This window comes from Sciurus vulgaris (assembly GCF_902686455.1).
Source record: "Sciurus vulgaris genome assembly, chromosome: 1".
Lineage (NCBI taxonomy): Eukaryota > Metazoa > Chordata > Mammalia > Rodentia > Sciuridae > Sciurus > Sciurus vulgaris.
This window is the reverse complement of record NC_136461.1, coordinates 729,519-749,195: the sequence shown is the minus strand read 5'-3', so window position 1 is coordinate 749,195 and position 19,677 is coordinate 729,519. Positions and strand designations below refer to the sequence as shown.

Below are 19,677 nucleotides of genomic sequence, written 5' to 3'. Positions count from 1 at the left end.
TGCATGGACGAGTAAAGCATTCAGACTAGCCCTGTGCACAGGTTAGGCCCCAGTCCAGCCCCAGATGTGTGGCAGCCTCGGCCGCAGCAGGCTTTATGTGTGTGCCCTCCTGTTACAACACAGCAGCAAGGCTTGAGGGAGGCTCTGGAATGACCCCATGCTGTGTCCCCTGGGTGCACCCAGGGGAGGGCTTCTGGCCACCTGGGCTTGGGGATGAGGACCCGGCAATGGTGACCCCAGGTGGGCTGGTCCCTTCCTGTCATGTTGGCCTCCACTCCTGATCTGGTTGAGGATTAGCCTGGTGCAGCAGCAGGTGCCCACCACCTGCCGGGGGTTTCTGCTTAGGCTGGGCTGGTCCTCAGTGCCCACCCCAGGGGACTGTGGGCACTTGGGCCTTCACTTGTCCCACTGTGTTCCAGAGGCTGTCTTGGCAAGGCCCTTCTCACTTTGCAGCCATGTCCTCACTCAAAGGGACTGTGCCCCCAGGGTCCCACATCCCGTGGACGGGCCACCCACCCAAGAAATGGCACAGACACATGAGACACAGAGCTTTATCTATCAGGCCTCTGCAGCCCAGGAGCCACGCTCAGCTCCTCACCCGGACACGCCAGGAGTAGGTGGTAAGCACGTGCTGGTGCCTGCGCACCACGCAGGTGTAGGTGCCCTCGTTGACGGCGTTGGCGATGATGCTCAGGCGGGCCTCACCCAGCGCCAGGTAGCCAGGGTAGGAGAACTCAAGGGGCTCCTGGTCCTTATACCAGCTGCGGGAGGAGGGTCCTGCATGCCTGTCCTGTGCCCCTGAGGGCCCTGGGCAGCCCCAGCCCCTGGACACGCCCTCCGTCCCCCAGGACACGCCCTCCAGCTCCCAGGACCCTGGGCAGCCCCAGCCCCCGGGGACACACTTACTACACTTTGCCTTTCTTGTGGAGGATCTTCTGACCACATCGGAAGGTCACGTTCCTGCCCTCTGGCACCAGCCTGGTTTTGGTCCTGGGGGGTGGTGGGGTGGTGGCCACCGTGGGAAAGGGGAACTCTGCACATGGTGTGGGGAGGTGGCCTGTCAGTGTGCCCCTCAAGACTGGGGCCACCACTGGAAGGCCCAGGTGTAAGTGGCCCTGCCCCAGTCCCTGCCCCAGGCGTCACCGTAGCAGAAGTCACAGCTGCTGGGGCACAGCCTCTTCATGAGCCTTCGGCGGGTGTCACAAAAGCCCTTCCGTGCCCAGGACGCACACACGAACAGCCGATCCAGGCAGCCTGAGGGGAGGGCAGCCCAGCTCAGGGCCTGCCCCCAGCTGCCCACCCACTCCCCTGCCCGCCCCAGGGCACCCACCATAGAGCCGGTGCAGCCCCCACAGCTCATCCTGAGACAGTGCCTTCCAGCCCCGCAGCGTGGCGTTGAGGTGCATGAGGGCCTGGCCGTGCTGGGAGTGCATCAGGCCCAGTGCGTGGCCGATCTCGTGGGCTGCCACGTGCACCAGGTCTGTGAGCCACACACCTGCAGACCCCTGTGAGTTAGCGCCCTGGAGCCCCCAGCCTGGCCCTAGGGCCCTCAGGCCTGGTCCCCCAGGCCCAGCACATCTGCTGAAGTGCGGGTGTGGAGCCACCCTTGGCCACAGCCAAGGGAAGATAAGAATGTTCCCGACTGGGCGGTGAGCTCGGTCCCCAGGAATGCAGCTCCAGCTCCCCTCCAGCAGCATGGCGGAAGCCGTTTCAGGGCTGCTGGAACCAGGCCTGTGGCCCCACAACCTCCCTCCCTCGCCTGCTTAACCCCAAAGGGTAGGACCCTCCACAGCCCAGGAAACCCGGCTCTGCCCCACAGCCCTCTCGGCAGTCCCCCTGGTGCAGACTGAGCCCCTGGGGGCCGAGCACCTTTAGCCCCCTGTGCAGAGTGGGCCCGGGGGCAGAGCACCTTTAGCCCCCGGTGCGGAGAGTGGGCCCGGGGTGGGCGGAGCACCTTTAGCCCCCCGTGCAGAGAGTGGGCCCGGGGCGGAGCACCTTTAGCCCCCCGGGTGCGGAGAGTGGGCCCGGGGCGGAGCACCTTTAGCCCCCCGGGTGCGGAGAGTGAGCCCAGGGGCGGAGCACCTTTAGCCCCCGGTGCAGAGAGTGGGCCCGGGGGCGGAGCACCTTTAGCCCCCGGTGCAGAGAGTGGGCCCGGGGCGGAGCACCTTTAGCCCCCGGTGCGGAGAGTGGGCCCGGGGCGGAGCACCTTTAGCCCCCCGTGCAGAGTGGGCCCGGGGCGGAGCACCTTTAGCCCCCCGTGCAGAGTGGGCCCGGGGCGGAGCACCTTTAGCCCCCCGTGCAGAGTGGGCCCGGGGCGGAGCACCTTTAGCCCCCCGTGCAGAGTGGGCCCGGGGGGCGGAGCACCTTTAGCCCCCCGGGTGCGGAGAGTGAGCCCAGGGGCGGAGCACCTTTAGCCCCCCGTGCAGAGTGGGCCCGGGGCGGAGCACCTTTAGCCCCCCGTGCAGAGTGGGCCCGGGGGGCGGAGCACCTTTAGCCCCCCGGGTGCGGAGAGTGAGCCCAGGGGCGGAGCACCTTTAGCCCCCCGTGCAGAGTGGGCCCGGGGCGGAGCACCTTTCTTCCAGCTGTAGCGCGTGGGGCCCAGGACCCAGTGCTCGCTGTCGTCGAAGTGAATGCCGCCGTGAGGCGGAAAGAAGGCGTGCGCCAGCTCGCCGGTGGGGCCGTCGAAGCAGTGGTGCAGGGCAGAGACCAGGCAGTCGGTGTGGTTGGCGGGGTAGAAGCCTGTGGGGAGCGCAGGGCTGAGATAGAGCCCACCCGGCCGGGCGGGGGCGGGGGCGCAGCGCCCACCTATCCGGAGGTCGCTGGGCTGCTCGGGGGCCACCTCACGGAAGCTGAAGGGGGAAACCTCGCTCCACATTCGGAAGGCAGCAGCCAGGCCCCGGCGCGTCTCACGGGGGCTCAGCAGGTTCCGGGGGAAGGAGAGGATCCTGGGGTGAGGGTCAAGGTCAGGAATGCGGCTAGGCTGTGGCCAGTAGCCCAAGCCCCACACCCTAGGGCCAGGTCGCACCTGTAGGTGAGGTTGAAGTGGTCCCAGCGCAGCCTGGCCGGGGTCAATGTGTATCGGCGTTTTCGGGGCACCAGTGGGGACAATGGACTGAGGGCCTGGGCTGTAGGGACCCCTGAGGCGTCCAGCGCATTCACCTCTCTCTTCACCGGAAGAAAATGGGCACGGGGAAGGCGTAAGGACGGTCCCCAGACCCCAGAATTGGTGCGGAAAAGGGACCGTTGGAAGCGGGTGGAAGAGCAACGGGCGAGGGAGGGCTTTGCGCTCCCGCCTCCTTTTTAGTTTTCTACCCCGAGCGACCGAAAAAGGTTACGGGAGCGGCGGGAGTGGGCGGAGCCGCCGGCGAATGCCGCCCCCACCCCCGTCCCGCGGGCCCCGGACGCGCGGGCGCAGGCTCGGCATCCGCAGACCCCCCACCCCTACGGAAGCACCGCTGCGCCCACAGGCTGACCCCCGACGCGGGCCGGACCCTCGCACCTGCCTTCCACCCAGCTCACCTGCGCTGCGCTCCAGGCCGGCGCCGCAGGGGCCCCTAGCCGGGCCAGCAGCAGGAGCGCCGGGAGCAGGCACAGCCCGCCCAGCACGGCCCCGAGCCGGCCGCCCTGCGCAGCCCCTGACACCTTCGCGGGGACGCAGGCCCCGCGGCCCATGGTGGACTCGCTGTCCGGCTCAGGGCCGCTGGGGCAGTGCGGCGCGGGGACCTGGGCCATGGAGCCGCGGAGGAGCGGGGAGGGGAGGCGACGGCGGGCGGCTCGGGTTACAGCCCCGGGGGAGGGGGGGGCGCGGCGCCCATGAGGGGAACCAGCTGGCCTGTCGGGGAGCAGCAGGCGGCCGACCCCCGGGGCTTCCGGGACCCAGGACCTGTGACCGGTGACGGTGGCCCAGGCACGACCTGCTGGGTGGGGTCGCTTGGAGTGGGATAGGCCCCGAGACTCGCGCTTAAAGTGGTGTCAGTTGGGGGCTTAATGACGGCGGGACTTAATGACTCCGTGGATTTTTTCCCAAATGTAATTCCACCCCAACCCAAGAACCCCAATGAGACCCGGAGCGAAACCCATCCTGACCCTGTAGCCAGCTCAGAACGCGTCCCCGCAAGAGGGGAGGGGACACAGAGCGAGGGGACGTGGCAGTGAGTATGGGGCGGCTGAAGAGGCAGATGGGAAGGGCCTGCAGAGGGGACAGGGGCAGCGAGCTTCAAGGGTCCCGCGGAAAGCCGGGGAGGGGCGGCCGGCCGGGAGGGAGCCCCTGCGGCAGCGCTGGAGGCAGGGAGGGTCAGGGCCGGGAATCCCGACCAGGCCGAGGGGAGGGGGTTCTGGGAGCCGGGAAAAGGGGAAGCGAAGCCAGGCGCCGGGCGTGGAGGTCTGGAACGCCCGGCTGGGGGTGGGGGTGGTGCCCACCCGGATGGCTCGACGGGGCGGCCTGCGGCAGTGCTGGCGGGAAGCCCAGACCCTAGGTGGCGCTGGGGCAAGGGGCTGGCGGCTCCCGGCCAGATAAGGCCAACGTTCTGTCCCTCCCCATCCTCCACACCGGCTTCGGGCCCAGGGTGACAGCGGCGGTCCGGCCAGCGGGGACAGCGCCAAACAGCTGGCAGGCGGCCGGGCTGAGCCGCGCGGGCGGTTCTTGGAAAGCGCTGAGGCCGGCTCCCCTCTTCGTGGCCGCCTATATGCTCCAACAAACCGACCTCCCTCCGCATGCGCCCTGCCCTGCTCAACTCCGGAGCCCCTGGTGGGCGAGGAATGTCCACGAGAACCCGAGAACCCGGCCCGTGTGGTCAAACCCGGAGACTCGGCACCCGCCCAGAAGACCGGGCACGGAAAGCTCCCGCGGGGGGACACGGGCCGAGCCTACCAGGGGAGGAAGGGCCACCCTGTTTGGTCGGAGGACAGCGCGGGCCGCGGTCATGTGGTGCCCGCGCCGGGTGGTGTTTCTGCCCAGGGGCGAAGTCGACCCAGGAGCAGCGGCAGGGGCGAGGCGGGCGGCGAGGGACCACCCAGGCGCTTGCCCCCGGGCCCCGTCCAGCGCCCCAGCAGGCAGCAGGCGGCAAGTCCGAGAATCTTTTTATAAAATACAGGGGTGAGGGCTGCGCGTTCACACGAAGATCTGGATGCGGTCGCGGATGGGCTGGCGGCAGATGGGGCAGGCGCTGAGCGCGGCGCCGCAGGGCGCGCACGCGCCGTGGCCGCACTGGAACACCAGGCGGATGTGGCTGTCGATGCAGATCGGGCAGGTGATGCGCTCCTCCATCTGCCGGTAGCGGCTCTGAAGCTCCTCCACCAGCTGCCGCGGCGGACCAGGCGCCGGGGTGGCACTTGCCACCTCGGAGCCGTCTGCGGGTCCCGGGTGGGCAGGAGTCAGCCGCAGGCGGGTACATCGGGGGTGGGTGTGTGCGTGTGGCAGGGGGTCGCGGGAAGCAGGCAGCCGAGCCCCACCCGCCTACCTGGACGCAGCTTCTTGTTGATGACCACCTGGCACCTGATGCACTTCTTCATCCGGCGCGCGCACTCTGCGGAGAGCAGCGTGGTTGAGCGGGGCGGGGCGGGGCGGCCCGAGACGCCCGGGCCCCTGGCGGCCCCCACTCACCCTCGCACACAGTGCGATGCTGGCACGGAGAGAACAGAACCAGCAGCGCCAGCTCGGAGCACACCAGGCACTCAGCAGCCTCGGGCCCCGCCGCGGCGGCCACGTGCAGGTTCGTCACGGTGTTGGGAGTGCTGAGCACGTGCCTTGGGCCCGCGGCCACGCCTCCACCGCCGCTGGCCTGTCGCTCCCTGCAGTTGGAGGAGGGGGGCTTGAAAGGGCCCTAGCTATGGAGGGCTTCCCCCTTGTGGTGTGGCCTACCGGAAGCGCTGGGCGCAGCCCTGCAGAGCTTTGAGCACGCGGCTCTCTGTGGCTAGGTCCAGAGGGCTCCGGCCACGATGGTTGGAGTACGTCACATCAGCACCCTCCAGTGCCAGAAAACATGCCACGGCAGCACCCACCGTCAGTTCCGAGCTGCCGGGAAGGCCCGAGGCCTGCAGCTGGGCAGCAGGACAGAAGCTGTTGAGGATGGGCGCCAGTGCAGGCCTGAGGCACCGGGCAGCCCCAGCAGCCTATGCAAGGGGCACCCCTACCCTGGGAGAAAAGCCAAAAGTACCCCCTTCCTGTGTGAGGCTGCTCGATCCAGAAGAGGGGAGAGGGCAGGCAAGAGAGGCACCCTTGCCAGGCGCCCTAAGGAATGAGCTGAGGCACCACCCCAGGCTCCCACACCATCCCTGCCCAGGACAGTCAGGTGCAGGGTCCCCACAGGGGTCGCAGAGGACGGCTCCTCAGAATCACAGCCCCCCCACGCTGCCCCCTTCCCAAGAGCCTGACCCCCTGGGCCATCGCCGAAGGTGGAAGGTGGGGCTGTTCCAGACCCACCTCTCCAGGGCCCACTCCTTACTTCCTCACCCTGGACAGCAGCTGCAAGGGCCCTGGGTCCCCCCCAGCCCTGTCAGCCACCAGGGGTAGCAGCTGATGGCGCTGCAATGCCACATGCAGAGCTGTGTCCCCCTCCTCATCCTCGGTGTCAACGCTGCAACCAGCGTCCACCAGCAGAGGCACCAGCCCCACGTGGGCTTGCTGCACGGCCAGATGAAGCGGGGACTGGAGCTTCCGGTTGCGCACATTCACATCACAGCCCTGGGGAAGGGGTTGGGCACACTCAGCCCAGGGACCCCCTTGGGCCCCTGGCTCCCAGTCCCCGGGTGGGCCTAGGGACCCTGCACGCACTTCCTGGATGAGGATCTGAGCCACCTCTCGGTGGTTGTTGAGGGCAGCCAGGTGCAATGCAGTAAAGCCATCCTCCTTCTTGGCGTCCACCAGCTGCCGGGCCCGTGCCAGAATCCTCCTGACAGCTCTGTGAGAGCAAGGAGATCGGTCATCCCTGGCCTGGGGCCGAGCCCAGGGTGGCGGGTGGCGGGTGCCCGCCCCACACTCACAGTGCGTGGCCCTTCAGGGATGCGTGGTGCAGGAGTGTGAAGCCCTGGCTGTCGGCAGCAGCCATGTCGATGCTGGGAACCTCGGTGAGGACCTCGACAATGCTGTTGGCGCCGGCCCCCGCAGAGATGGCGGAGTGCAGGGGCGTGTTGGCGTGGCCATCCTGCGGGGGGGCCAGTGGTCACTAAGAGGTGACCGTCCCCAGAGTCAAGCTGCCTCCTGAATCCAGGGCTGGTTAGGGTCAAGGGCAGCTGGGGACCAGCACTCACAGGAAGGTTGACATCACAGCCGCGCTCACACAGGCTCACCACCACCTCCAGGAAGCCCCTCTGCACAGCCAAGTGCAGCGCTGTGCTCCGCGTGCCGTCGAGGGCATCTGCCCCGCAGCCTGCGCTCAGGAGCATCCGGGCAGCCTCAGGTTGGTTCCTGATGGGAGAGTAAGTGGTGGGGGGCACTGTGCCTGCTGGCTGGACCCACAGACACAGCCCCTCTGGACCCCAGAGCCTGCCCAGCCTCACCCCAGGGCTGCGTAGTGCAGTGCAGTGTGGCCCTCATCGTCCGGCAGGTCCACGCCTGCCCGTGCTTGCAACAGCAGTCGCACTAGCTCCACCTGGCCCAGGTACGCAGCCACCTGCAGGGCAGTCCTACCCTGGTTCTTGGTGTCCACCTGTCCGGAGAGCCAGCAAGTGAGTCCAGGACCCATCACCTTCTGGCCCTTACGTTGGCCACTGGGAGGAGGGCAGGGGGGCCTGCCTGTTCTGGGTGCCTCCGCAGCAGGTCCAGAGCCCGGGTCACATTGCCCAGCGCTGCCTCCACCACCAGCCTCCCTGGGTGCTCAGGATCACTCTTTTGAGCCCGCAGCTTGTCCAGGGCCACACTCAGTGAACCTGGGGGAGGACGGGGGTAAGTGCTGGTCAAGGGTCACCCTGCCTCCCCCGGCTGCCAGGGTTGGGGCGCACTTTTGTTCTCCCGGGCACGCTCAGCCACGTCCAGATTCGTGTCCTCCTCTGGCCGGTAGGCCACCAGGCAGGAAGGACTGAAGGTCCACCGCTGCCCACCGACTGCCACACGCAGGTTCCCATCTCCAAACACCTTTACCACTTTCCCGACTCTGCCCAGGGCCTGAGGGAGAGAGGTGGGGTCACAGCAAGTCATAGCAGGCGAAGTCACAACAGGAGCAAGGGGACTCACGGGGGCCATGTCGTCTGTCCACTCGCCGTGCCCAGCCTGCAGTCGCTTCACAGCGTCGAGGTCATCGATGACACGGACCACGTCGCCCACCCAGAAGGAGTTGTGCTGGATGACAGAAAAGCAGGTAAGGGGCTCCCCCCGGCCACATGAGGGCGCCCAGGGTCGCGGAGGGTACCCCCAAAGAGCTCCACAGGACAGGCAGGCATGAACCTGACCCCAGTTCCTGCCCCAAGCACAACCCGATGGTCTGTTTGGACAAGGACCATAGGTGACCAAAGCAGCCCCAGGTGGCCCGACCCCAGAGCCATGGGGGCGACAGCTGGAGAGGCAGCTGGGCAGCGGCATCCAGACCAGACAAAAGCCAGCTCTGGGAAGGTGTGAAGGCCCACGCGGCCTGGTCCTGACTTGCGTGTACATTGACCCGACCGCCGCCGGCAGCATGGCGAGAAGCCCGGGGCGGAGCCAGGCCTAGGGGCGTGGCCTTGGACGTCGGGGGCGGGGCCCGAGGGCGGCGCTCCTCCCCCTCCCCGCCCCTGCGCAGAGCACCAGCAAGCGCACTGCTCCGCGCAGCTCCGCGAGCCCCTCCTCGAAGACTCCCCATCCGCGTGTTTTGGACTCCAGGTTCAGGGCTGAGCGCTGACTCGTTCCTGCCCCAACACCTGCCCCTCTGTCCTCCATCCCCCAAGTCCTGCTTTGTAGGCAGCTCTCACTGTGTCCATCTTGCCCACGCTGCTAGTCCCATCGACATCCATCTCCCAGTCCGCCTTACAGGCCACTCCCATCTGCCCCCATGCTGCACTCACTGGTAGCATCTTAGAAAGCAAGCCCAGGGCCCCACTTCCAGCCTACTATCGTGTCCACCTTCCTTCTGTCCTCAGGACAGGCCCTGGCCTGCCCACTCCAGCCTCAGGGTGCCTCGCTCTCCTCTAGCCCTCTTCATGCCTGGATCTCCTTTTCCTTGGCCCCACCTTCACCCACCAGGCTCTCCCCTTCCTTCAGGTCTGGGGACCCAAGGGGGCACCAGCGCCATACTCCTGCCTGACCTCTCCCAGGGCTGCGTAGGTACATGGAGGGGTTACAGAAGTGAATGGGTGAGGCTCAGCCTAGCCCCTAGGCACCTTGGTGAGAGCCCCGGGGTGGAAGGTCCAGCGGGTCTCGTGGTTGAACTGCACACGCACGTCCCCACGGTCGGTGATACGGTGCACGGTGCCCGTCTGTCCGATAAACTGTGGCGGGTCACGGAGACTATGGCTGGGGGTCCAGAGGGCTTGGGAGGGGAAGGCACACCGGGCTCAGTGGGGAGGCAGCTCACCTCTGCCATCCTGGGGTTCCAGCCGCCATGGCCTTCCTCCATGTCCCTCAGGACGTCTATGTCCAACAGACACTTGACCTTGTCCCCACGCTGGAAGGGCTGGCCGTCGGCACTCACCCTGCGCTGCAGCTCTGCTGGCTTGCCTGGGAGGGTGGCAGGCCAGGCCTCAGGCAGCACCCCCACCCAGGACATCACAGGCTAGCCCCTGCCCAACCAGGGCAGGAGGGCAGCCAGTGTTGGTGGGGCCAGTCCCATACCCAGCCTGGGGAGGTGCTCCTTGTAGTAGAAGCCACCAGCTGCCTCGCCTACACACTTGAGGTCCACCTTGCCCTTGTGGCCCACACGGTACACATTGGTAGTTCCATCTGCCCACGTCACGCTGGCCACGCTCCGGCCCGTCTCCACGTCCCAGCCACGGATGTCCACCACGCGACCTTGCTTCCCTTCTCCTCCTGGGGAGACAGTGTCCCCACCCAAAGGCTAAGACTCACCCACGGCTGAGCCGCAGCCTCACCTCCCGCTCCCCCTCCCGCCGCCACTCACCATCCTGTGAGCCCCACTCCCAGTCGGGGCCTCGCACCACCTTTGCACCCTGGAAGATGCCCCTTAGTGGGATCCTAGGGAGACCCTGGCGGGGACTCAGGGTGACACTGCAAGAGAGTGAGTCCGAGCCATGCAGGAGAGCGGCGTCATGGTCAGGCCCGCGCCCTGCAGCCTAGCCCTCCACCCCCAGGCTCCTGCTTAACCCGGCGGGTCTGCCAGATGGTGTCCCAGCTCCTGCCCAGGAACGGCCTTCCACACTCGGAGGTTCTGTGGGGACTATCCCTGATTCCAGGCTGGGAGGGGACCTGGCCACCCTCAGAGTGCAGCCCCCTGGGTAGCCATGCTAAGCCTGCTGTGCCCAGTGGGTGGGGCCTGGCCTGGCCAGCAAAGGGCAGAACTAAGAATGTAGGCCTGGCCAGCAGCACACAGCCACCGGGACCGGAACACACACAGGGTGGGTCAAGGAGATAGGTGGCAGCAGGGAACAAGGGGTGGGGCCTCCGGGTGCCTGGTCTAGCCCAGCAGAGACCCCACCCAGCCTCGACCCTCTGACACAGCACAGTGGTCTACACCAGCTGGCACCATCCCAGCTGTGCCCAAGGGCTGGTTCCAGAGTGGGCTGCCCTGCCAGGCCTGGCCCCTCCAGGGGGATGCCGGCTGCCTCGATGCCACTGCTGCTGGTATGGCCACATGCAGGCCACTGGGCGCCACGCCTGGCTCTGGGGTGTGGCAGCACAGAGACGCCGTCCGCAGTCCCCCCCCCCCCCCCCCCCCCCCCCCCCCCGGCACATCCCCAGACTTGTGGACGTGGCTCAGGAGGACTGCCTCCCCGGGCAGGCGGGGACTCACGGGCGCGAGTGGGCAGTCTCGTAGCGCTCAAAGGCGTGCGTGAGGTCGTGCTTGTTGTGCATGTAGCACTGCGTGCAGAGGTCGTAGTCGAAGCAGACGCGGCACTTCCAGCGCATGCCCCGCAGCCCGTGCTTCTTGCAGCAGTCGCAGATGATGTTGGGGTGGCGGACGCCTGGGGGCAGGGCAGGGTCAGCTGGGCGGTGGCCCCCAGGGCGCATGGCCCTCCCGCCACCTGTACCACCACACACCAATCTGCGCGTTGTCGTAGAGCAGCAGGTCGTGGGCACCCTGGTAGCCGGCGCGGTAGTTGGTGCGCGTGCCCTGGTCCCACTGCACGACAACTGTGCGGTCTGGGGTCGAGGGGCTGCCGTGGCGGCCGAGCTCCACCACTGTGCCCACGCCGCCCTCGCCGCCATCCTGCTGGCCCCACTTCCAGTCCACTCCACGCACCACTCGCATGCCCACCTGCACACCCGCCTGGGGGTCAGGGTCCATGGTGGGAGGGGCTGCTCAAGAACCTGTAAGCAGAGAGCACCCTCAGGCCGTGTCAGAAGGCCACAGGGCCAGCTTACCCACAGGACCACCTGGGAGAATGGGTGGGCCAGGAGCAGAAAGAACCAACACAGAAGAACAAGGCGGAGGGGCAGGAAGCAGGTACAAATGCCCTGAGGCCAGGGAGGTGGGAGCACAGGTACATAGGTCAGTACCAGGGGAGGCCAGCAGGCAAGTTGGATGGGACACCTGACCTGGAAGAGGGACCAGCAATCAGATGGGCAGGCATGTGCTAATGGACTGGTTTCACATGGTCAGTTTACTTAGGATTTTGGCTGGTTGCTATTTGTTTCTGTGATGCTGAGGCTGGAACCCAGGGTCCCGCTCCTGCTAGGCCAGCCTGCACCCTGAGCCACACCCCAGCCGTGCATTTTGAAACTAGTTGATTTGTAAGGTAAAACAACTCAGCTTTTGGGAGAAAACAGACAATTTCTTTGTATGGCCAAGTTGAGGGCTGCTGTTCAACCACCCAGCAACTGAACAGGCAGCAGGGCCGGAGGTGAGATGTGTAGAACTCGGGCCCCCAGAAGTTGTGCCCAGAATGTGCAAAGAACTCCCACAGCTCCGTGTGGACGCTGGACGAGCAAAGATAATGGGCAGCACACAGAAGTGGACACATCCAGATACCAGCCCACAGCCTGTCACCAGGACACTCCTGGGCAGAGTGTAGCCCTTGGCCCCGTGCCTTGGGGACAGCAGAGAGGGCACATGTGGACAAGTGCGGCCTGGCCTCAGAGGTGGCACACTAACAGGAGCACCTGCCCCTATCCTTGGGGGGAATACAGTGAGGTTTTGGTCCCCAAGGGAGCACAAACCCACCTCACCATGCACACAAAGTTCACAAACAGCTTGGAGGACAACAGTCAAACGTGGGAGGCCACTACAGGCACTCCATCCACAGCAAGTTTGCAAAAGGGACAAGCAAAGTCACAGCCTTAGGAGCCAGCCTCGCTGGTCCCACGCATTCATTTTGGGTCACCTATGGCCTGAGCATTCTGTGTTGGCTAATCTTGAACAAAGTCTTATTAATACAAATGGATCTGAAAGACAGGACGTGAACGGGCACAGGGACCACGAAGGAGTCATATGCACTCTCTCATTTGAATGTCAGGCCCACAGCTTAGGAAGGAGCCCCTAGGACACTGCCTGGAGTGGGGGGCACCAGCAGCCTGGCTCCAGGACTCACGCTCAGCTTCCAACAGGGGCTGGTGCACCGAAGCCTGGAGGGGATGTGGCCAGTCAGCAAAGCCCCTCCAGGTCCAGTTAGGGCCCGAGGGCCTTGCTCAGCCACAGAACTCGGAGGCAGCCCAGGCCTGGGAGTGACCAGGGGAGGAATGAACCACCTCTCCACCGGACTCTCCAGGAATGAAGCGCCTCTCCACCGGGCTCCGCTCCAGGGTCCCTGTTCCTGCCCCAGCCTGACGCTTAGTCTGCTGGGCCAGTCAGTTCTGGAAGCACTCTGCCTCCTGTGAAGCCAAGGGTGGGCCCAGGAAGCCCCCACTCCAGCTCTGGCTTGGGGTTGGAGGCACCAATCCAAAGCCTATGTCTGGCTCTCAGTCTACACCTGCCTCAGGTCCTCAGGGACATGAACCTCTTGGTCAACTGAGCATTCAGCGTTTCTCCCAGCCCAGGACCACCAGGACTGCCACAGAAACAGGTGGACTAAAGCTCACTCTCTTCTGGTCCAGGGCCAATTAGGATTCTTCTTGAACAGCAGGACTCTGCTTCTTCAGAAAACATCTCAATGGTCTGAGGCTTCCACTCTCTGGGCTCTGGAGACCCTGCCAAGATGTGGCACTGCGGCCCAAGGCCAGGGGAGGGCCAGCACCAGTGACTTCCTCTGCCTCCCAGTGACGGCTGAAGCCCAGAACAGCCCCAGCAAGAACTCATGACAAGGATGCCCAAAGCTCTTGTGTGCCTGTGAGCGCAGACCAGGGGAAGGGTCCAGGGGGCGGCCACAGGCGAGTCACGTGTGGCAGCGCAGACCAGGGGAAGGGTCCAGGGGGCGGCCACAGGCGAGTCACGTGTGGCAGCGCAGACCAGGGGAAGGGTCCAGGGGGCGGCCACAGGCGAGTCACGTGTGGCAGCGCAGACCAGGGGAAGGGTCCAGGGGGCGGCCACAGGCGAGTCACGTGTGGCAGCGCAGACCAGGGGAAGGGTCCAGGGGGCGGCCACAGGTGAGTCACGTGTGGCAGCGCAGACCAGGGGAAGGGTCCAGGGGGCGGCCACAGGCGAGTCACATGTGGCAGCCAGCTCTGCTTCTCTAGCTGCTCTGCAGCCTGTGCGGCAGCGCCACCCCATCATCCACTGCCAGGCATGCAGCCAGAGCAGCCCCTCACTGCCTTTAGGACCATCAGGAAGCCCTACACAATCCCACTCAACTCACTTGCCCAGGAAGCACACCTACAAAGGCAGGGCATCCCAGGGCCGCCCGCATGCCCACTCATGGCCATATCCCTGGCTGGCTGGCCTCTGTTGGCCTCAACGACCACTGAATGCATGAGACTGAGTGAAACTCAGGCACCCAGGAAGCTTCCACTCTTGAGACAACCAGCAGGCCCAATGTCCCGATGTCCCAGTGGCCCAGCCGACAGGCAGGGCCTAACCCACACTGCGTGCTTACCACCGCCAGGCATCAGCCCCTCACCCAGGCAGTACAGCTGCACCTACCCTGGGAAAGACCCAGTGCCAGGAGCCGGTGCCATGGTCATTCTGCAGCCAAGCAGCTTGCCCTGCCTCTGTGAGCCCAGCTTCTCAGCCTGAGACTGCCTGGCCGGGCCCAGGCCAGTAGCCATGCCCGCCTGCCAGCTATGGCCTCCTGGCCACTTGTTGCTGGGCCTTTTACAAGACATAGGGGTGGTGCCCCAAGCATGAGTGCAAATAAGGCTGACCACTGTGCCCAACCACTCAGGAAAATGGGCGGAGGCAGAGACCAAGGTGGAGAGTGCCTGGCAAGGTCTGCAGGAACTCAGGATCACACTTCAGCTGACACTGCCCGATGAGGGGTGGCAGGCGACAGAAGTCCAGCCTGTGACGACACCTGCCTGCCACCACACCTGGCATTCTTAGAACAGCCAGGCTACTGGTTGAACTCGGAGGCAGCCCAGGCCTGGGAGTGACCAGAGGAGGAATGAACCACCTCTCCACCGGGCTCTGCTCCAGGGTCCCTGTTCCTGCCCTGCCTGACGCTTAGTCTGCTGGGCCAATCAGTTCTGGAAGCACTCTGCCTCCTGTGAAGCCAAGGGTGGGCCCAGGAAGCCCCCACTCCAGCACTGGCTGGACAGCAGACTGCCACATTCTGGAGGACTACCACTCAGACGAGCCCACAGAGACGGACCACAGCTAGGCAGGGCATGGGGAGGGCTCAGCTGGAGAATCAGGGCCTAGGGACGCCCAGGGCTTCCTGGACAAGAAGGGAGGAGCTGGGGCTCTGTGCACTTGCTTATCCCCTGGGTGCCAAGGTGAGAGAGCCCTGAGAAGCACCGAGAAGCACTGAGGCTCCGCCTCGGCAGCACCCTCCATCCTGCATAGCATCACCCGTCTTGGCAAGGGCCTCTGCCTGAGCTGGTCTTCTGACACCACAGGGACAGGCAGGGGACAGAGCTTCTGGGACTCAGAAACCCCTGAGACTTGGCATTCTAGGACCTTCTCAGGGAGACCTGATGACTTCCCTCACCCCTCCTCCTGCCTGGCCTTTGTCACTGTTGTCCCTGGGCTCAGCATGTCATTCTGGTCATGTTCCCATCACCACTGAGCTCCTGTGCCTCGACTACTTGTTATGGTCTTGATACAAAGTGCCCCCAAACTCCTGTTAATGTGGGACCATTCGGAGGTGACTCTTCCCTGGGGTGTCTCTCTTTTCTTGACTGGGCCATGGGCTGAGCAGCTTTCCTCCACTGGGCCCTTCCCCATGACCTTGAACACAGAGCTGGAGTGGGAAGCTTATGGACTGAGACCTCTGAAACCATGAGCCCCAAATAAACTTTTCCTCCTCTAAGTTGTTCTTCTCAGGTATTTAGTCACAGTGATGTAAAAGGTAAGCACTACTTCATCTCAAAAGGTCTCACCAGAAGTGCATGTGGCAGTGAGTGGGGAAGCAGTAATGAGCCAGAGGGAAGGGACCCCCAGGGGGTCTTGGCTCTTCCTCCCCTCCATCTGGAAGTCTTTCGTCTTAGGGCAGCATGGGGATCCTGACTACCAGCGAGGAGCCTGCCCATCCCCACTGGCTATAGAGAGCTAGGGGCCATGGGGCCTTGCAGGTGACCTGGCTACCTCCTTATGGAGCTTGTTGACAACGGATTCATCCTCTGGGCTTCCCTGCTATTGCTGTCCTCCTCGGGCAATGGATAACCACCACTCAGGGCTGGGTTGGGGTGAAACTGGCCCCTAAGAGCACTGGGCACTGCCTGAGAATAGCAGAGTGGATCTGCTGTGTCTAACTTAGCAAGTCCAGGAAGGGGCCTAGACACCTGGACAGCACTCTGCACCAGGTAGGCCACACTGCAGGCCTCACGTGAGTCCCTGCCCAGGGCGCCTGCAGGAGGGGAACTCCTGGATGTGGGGCAGGAATGGGGGCCCTGTCCTGGTGAAGGACTGCCAGGCCCAGACTCTCTGGGACAGGGGTACCCAGAGGGCACTCCATTACTTCTGCCTCCTCCAGGAAATACCCTGTCACAGCCTCCTGACTGCAGCACACTGGCCCTTTCTGGAGAGCAGGCGTCCTCTGAGCCACCTACTCCCACCTTCCTGGAAGTACCAGGAATCCCTGAGCACCTATAAGCTGGCTCCCACAGCTACCCTCCACTTGCTCACTCTGGGCCCAGGCTGCCACAGAAAGAGCAGATCCCTACACAGACCTGCCAAAGCGTCCCAGAAACAGCCCACAGCCCTGCAGGATCCTCAACCCAGTGTATGTCAGCACAGCCCAGGTGTACAGGTGGCCTACTGTTGGACCCATAGAAACAGCTGCCAACCATTCCCAGCTGTCCACTTGTGAACACACAGCCAGCAGTCATGCCTCAGGGTGCCAGACACTGCCATGGGCAGTGCATGCTGCCACCTCAGTGGGAAAGGTGTCCACCGAGTTGTCAACTTCGTCCCTTCACCAGCCATCCGGGCTGAGAGCCACACTCTGGCTGGCTCCCAAACACCCAGAAAGCTGTCCTTCAGCTGTCCACCATGACTGTGGGGCAGTCAGAGCATGCAGCCTTGGTTGGCAAATGTGCTTCAGCAAAATCAGAACTCACCTCAGAGCAAACAGCAGCCTTTAGTCAGCATCCCAGGCACTTAGCTGACACTTCCTGGGTCACAAATTTGCTCAGCCACCAAGATTTCCTGAGGGAAACTAGCAGCCATCGGTGACACAGAACACAGCAAACCAAGCAGCAGGCAGCAAGCCACTCTGGGGAAACATGGTGCCAGAGGCGGTCTTACACGCTTAGCATGTGAGCATCAGGGCTGCCGTTGCCCATCAGAGCTCCCTTCCACAAGCAACAGCCATCCCTCATAGAACAAAAGTACTGGACAACTCAGGAGAATGCTGTCCACTGTCTGTGAATATTTTATTGGAAAGTTTTACACAGCCATAGATATGAAATCATGTGTAGTAAAGATGCTGGCAGACTGCCTTTATTCACAAGAATACCACATGAAACCGAGACCGCTCAGGACGTAGGCTGCCTGTCTACTGCCCTTCCCGCTAACCCTGCTGTGCCTCCAGCTGCGCCTCCAACACTGCTGAACTGACACTGTGGCACCATCTCTGGCAAACACTGGTGCATCACAGGCTCCTGGGTATCAGTGGAGTCCAGGCCCCTGGGGAATGGGGAAGTCCTGAGACAGAGGCCAGGAAACTGACCTGCCATACATTAATACCTACTGGAGCACCACGAAGCACACCTGTAATCCCAGCAATTCGGGTGACTGAGGCAGGAAGATGACAACTTCGAGGTCAGCCTCAGCAACTTAGTGAGACCTTGTCTCAAAATAAAAAGGGCTGAAAATGTGGCTAGGTGGTTAAGTGCCCTTGGGCTCAATCCCCAGTACCAAAAAGGAAAGAAAAAAAAAAAAAAAAAAAAGACACCTTCTGGGGGAAAAGACATACAGTGTGGGATGTCACCACTACTACTCTTGGCCACTTAGCTGGAGACCCTCAGGCATACTGCAGCCTGAGATGTCATCCTACCGACTGCCCAGGCTGACCTTGAGCAGGAGAGTGACAGATACTTGTTGCACTGGAGCAACAGGTCAGAGTAAAATGGGAGCCAGGAACCTTCCCAGAAGGGCCAGGGCTCTTGCACTTGGCCTGGTCGGTCCCCAGGTCGGCTGGCGCCCATCAGGAGCCTACCTGGTACTTCTGCTTTCCTCAGTTGGTTCTCCACCCAGAGGGGAAAGGCAAAATGACTTCTCACTCACCCACACACATTCAGACACAAACACAACCCCTCTGACATGACATCAGGCCTCACCCAGGGGCAAAGGCACCGAACCCCAACTATCAGGCCACAGCCAGCCAAGAGCTCACCTGTCTGGCCGCCCACTGTCCCCCGCCGCCCGCCTTGAGACTCGGGCTGTAACCCTGATGCCTGGAGACCTGGGACTGGCCTCTGCCGTGCTCAGCTCCAGCGCAAGCCCCGAGCGATCCAACCCTGCGGCCGGGGGTGCCGAGACAAGCAGTTACTACCTGCGACCCGGGCCGGGGCCCGGGCGCTGCCGCCCATCCGGAAGGGTCACCGGAGTCCGGCGGCCGGGACCCGCTGCGGCAGCCGGGCGCCAGGGTCCTCCAGAGCCTGCGGACGTCGGGGCCCCGCGCTGCGCGCCCGCCGAGGCTGCGGAGGCGCATCGGCACGAGCGGCCGCCCAGAGGTAGGGACCCGAGGCCCGCCGCCCACGCTGTCCGCAGGGCCGGGGCACCCGCCCTGCCAACCAGGCCCGCTCCCTGCCGCCGTCCCGGCTCCGTGAGGCCGCCCGGGCCCCCGCCCCGGGCCCCCACTTGCCCGGAGTTTCCGCGCGCCCGCTCGGCCCCGGGGCGCGGAGGAGTGGGGTAACGCCGAGGCTGACCGCCAGTCGTCTGCCGGCGGCCCCAGCGCGTGCAGCGGCGCCCGCCCTTCGGCTACTGCGCAGCGCCCTGCCTCGCAGCCCACCGGCCGCCGGCCGCGACCCCGGCTCGGGTCTCGGGCCGCCGCAAGGCCCGCCGGGAGCTGTAGTTCCCGGCTTCAGACCAGGGGGCGGGGCGGCTCCGGGAGGCCCCACGCGTGACGCACGCGGCGCCCGCCAGGGGGCGGGGCGGGCGGCTCCCAGGAGGCCCCGCGCGTGGCCTATGCGACGCCCCTCCACGGGGCGGAACTGATGGCTCCCAAGAAGCTTCGCGCTCCACGCACGCGCCCTAAGGCCGGGGGGCGGGGCGGGGCGGGCGGCTCCCAAGAAGCCCCGCGCGTGACGCTCCCGACGCAAGCGCGAGCCGGGCGGCGGGCGGACTGCTGGTCAGGGGTGCTGCGGCGGCAGGTGTCCTGCGTGTGCGTGGGGAGAACTGGAGATGTGCTCGCCCTCTGGCAGCGGGGCACGTTTCGGGGAGAGGACGAGGAGCCAGGGGGAGCGGGAGGTCGGGACGCGCATTCTGACGCCCAGGAGGCGGAAGCTCGGGGAGCGACGTCTCGCTCAGAACCGGCCTGCGGCAGGGCGCCCGAAAGGCCTCTCAGCCGACGGTTTGGGACTTAATTTGCGTTAGGGTCAAAGTCGCGCCAGTGCGCACGGTTCGTTTTGTCTGCGGGGCTGGGGCTGCGCGACCCACGCTCCGCGCCCGCTGCGCACGCCTCTGCCCGCTGGTGGCCTTGCTCCGGTAGAGCCCCCCGTGCCTCTCAGTAGCAGACTACCGTGCGTTTACCTGTTGGCCTTGGACGGACCTTAAACTTCCCTTGAGATCAGTGAGCTTGGCTCCCCCCTCATTGTTCGTGGTACCTCCCTAACCGCCCTTCTCTCAGCTTACGTTTTCAGGATCACCACGCCCCTGCTTTTACTGCCACTTCATGAAACCATGGCTCATGCTTCCGTTCCTGCAGTCTTTTGGTTTTCCTCTTGAGTTCATTGTTACCAATTATTTTCATAAACCGAGGTTTTTTTTTTGTTTTGTTTTGTTTTGTGGCGCTAGGGATTGAACCCAGGGCCTTGTGCATGCAAAGCAAGCACTCTACCAACTGAGCTATATCCCCAGCCCCTTTATATACCGAGCTTTTTACTAACACGTGGTAATTTCT

At 64.5% G+C, this 19,677-nt stretch overlaps 2 protein-coding genes across 6 annotated transcripts; both read right to left on the bottom strand.

Annotated features, from left to right (window-relative positions):
• Positions 1-516: 516 nt before the first annotated feature.
• On the bottom strand, positions 517-4,256 carry MMP23B (matrix metallopeptidase 23B). Of its 3 annotated transcripts, XM_079149760.1 has the most exons (8): positions 3,520-4,256; positions 3,026-3,165; positions 2,806-2,945; positions 2,572-2,739; positions 1,331-1,495; positions 1,144-1,254; positions 907-1,033; positions 519-761 (listed from the first exon to the last, which is right to left on the bottom strand). In XM_079149760.1, the coding sequence occupies exons 1-8, from the start codon at positions 3,730-3,732 to the stop codon at positions 587-589; spliced, it is 1,239 nt and encodes a 412-aa protein (XP_079005886.1). In that variant the 5' UTR covers positions 3,733-4,256; the 3' UTR covers positions 519-586. The 3 variants fall into 3 exon arrangements, with proteins under 3 accessions (XP_079005887.1, XP_079005886.1, XP_079005885.1); XM_079149759.1 differs by having other exon boundaries at positions 2,572-2,945; XM_079149761.1 differs by lacking the exon at positions 1,331-1,495 and having other exon boundaries at positions 517-761; positions 2,572-2,945.
• An 811-nt stretch (positions 4,257-5,067) lies between these two features.
• MIB2 (MIB E3 ubiquitin protein ligase 2) lies at positions 5,068-18,646 on the bottom strand. Of its 3 annotated transcripts, none has more exons than XM_079149237.1 (21): positions 18,421-18,646; positions 17,950-18,073; positions 16,673-16,827; positions 11,123-11,392; positions 10,875-11,046; positions 10,026-10,132; positions 9,740-9,934; positions 9,483-9,625; positions 9,289-9,384; positions 8,171-8,275; positions 7,939-8,101; positions 7,733-7,866; positions 7,498-7,646; positions 7,249-7,405; positions 6,982-7,142; positions 6,773-6,899; positions 6,452-6,682; positions 5,861-6,039; positions 5,603-5,790; positions 5,460-5,525; positions 5,068-5,349 (listed from the first exon to the last, which is right to left on the bottom strand). In XM_079149237.1, the coding sequence occupies exons 4-21, from the start codon at positions 11,367-11,369 to the stop codon at positions 5,111-5,113; spliced, it is 2,859 nt and encodes a 952-aa protein (XP_079005363.1). In that variant the 5' UTR covers positions 11,370-11,392; positions 16,673-16,827; positions 17,950-18,073; positions 18,421-18,646; the 3' UTR covers positions 5,068-5,110. The 3 variants fall into 3 exon arrangements, with proteins under 3 accessions (XP_079005363.1, XP_079005362.1, XP_079005364.1); XM_079149236.1 differs by having other exon boundaries at positions 9,289-9,396; positions 18,421-18,645; XM_079149238.1 differs by lacking the exon at positions 9,289-9,384 and having other exon boundaries at positions 18,421-18,645.
• Between the last annotated feature and the right edge of the window lie 1,031 nt (positions 18,647-19,677).

Excerpts from the sequence above, each read along its gene's own strand:
- MMP23B (XM_079149759.1), bottom strand. The coding sequence starts at position 3,732 with ATGGCCCAGGTCCCCGCGCCGCACTGCCCCAGCGGCCCTGAGCCGGAC. Across the intron at positions 3,166-3,519 it reads CGGCCTGGAGCGCAGCGCAG|AGAGAGGTGAATGCGCTGGA; the intron begins GTGAGCTGGGTG and ends CTTCCGGTGAAG. Across the intron at positions 762-906 it reads CACAAGAAAGGCAAAGTGTA|CTGGTATAAGGACCAGGAGC; the intron begins GTAAGTGTGTCC and ends CTCCTCCCGCAG.
- MIB2 (XM_079149236.1), bottom strand. The coding sequence starts at position 11,369 with ATGGACCCTGACCCCCAGGCGGGTGTGCAGGTGGGCATGCGAGTGGTG. Across the intron at positions 9,397-9,482 it reads GGAACCCCAGGATGGCAGAG|TTTATCGGACAGACGGGCAC; the intron begins GTGAGCTGCCTC and ends GACCCGCCACAG. Across the intron at positions 7,647-7,732 it reads TGCGGAGGCACCCAGAACAG|GTGGACACCAAGAACCAGGG; the intron begins GCAGGCCCCCCT and ends CTCTCCGGACAG.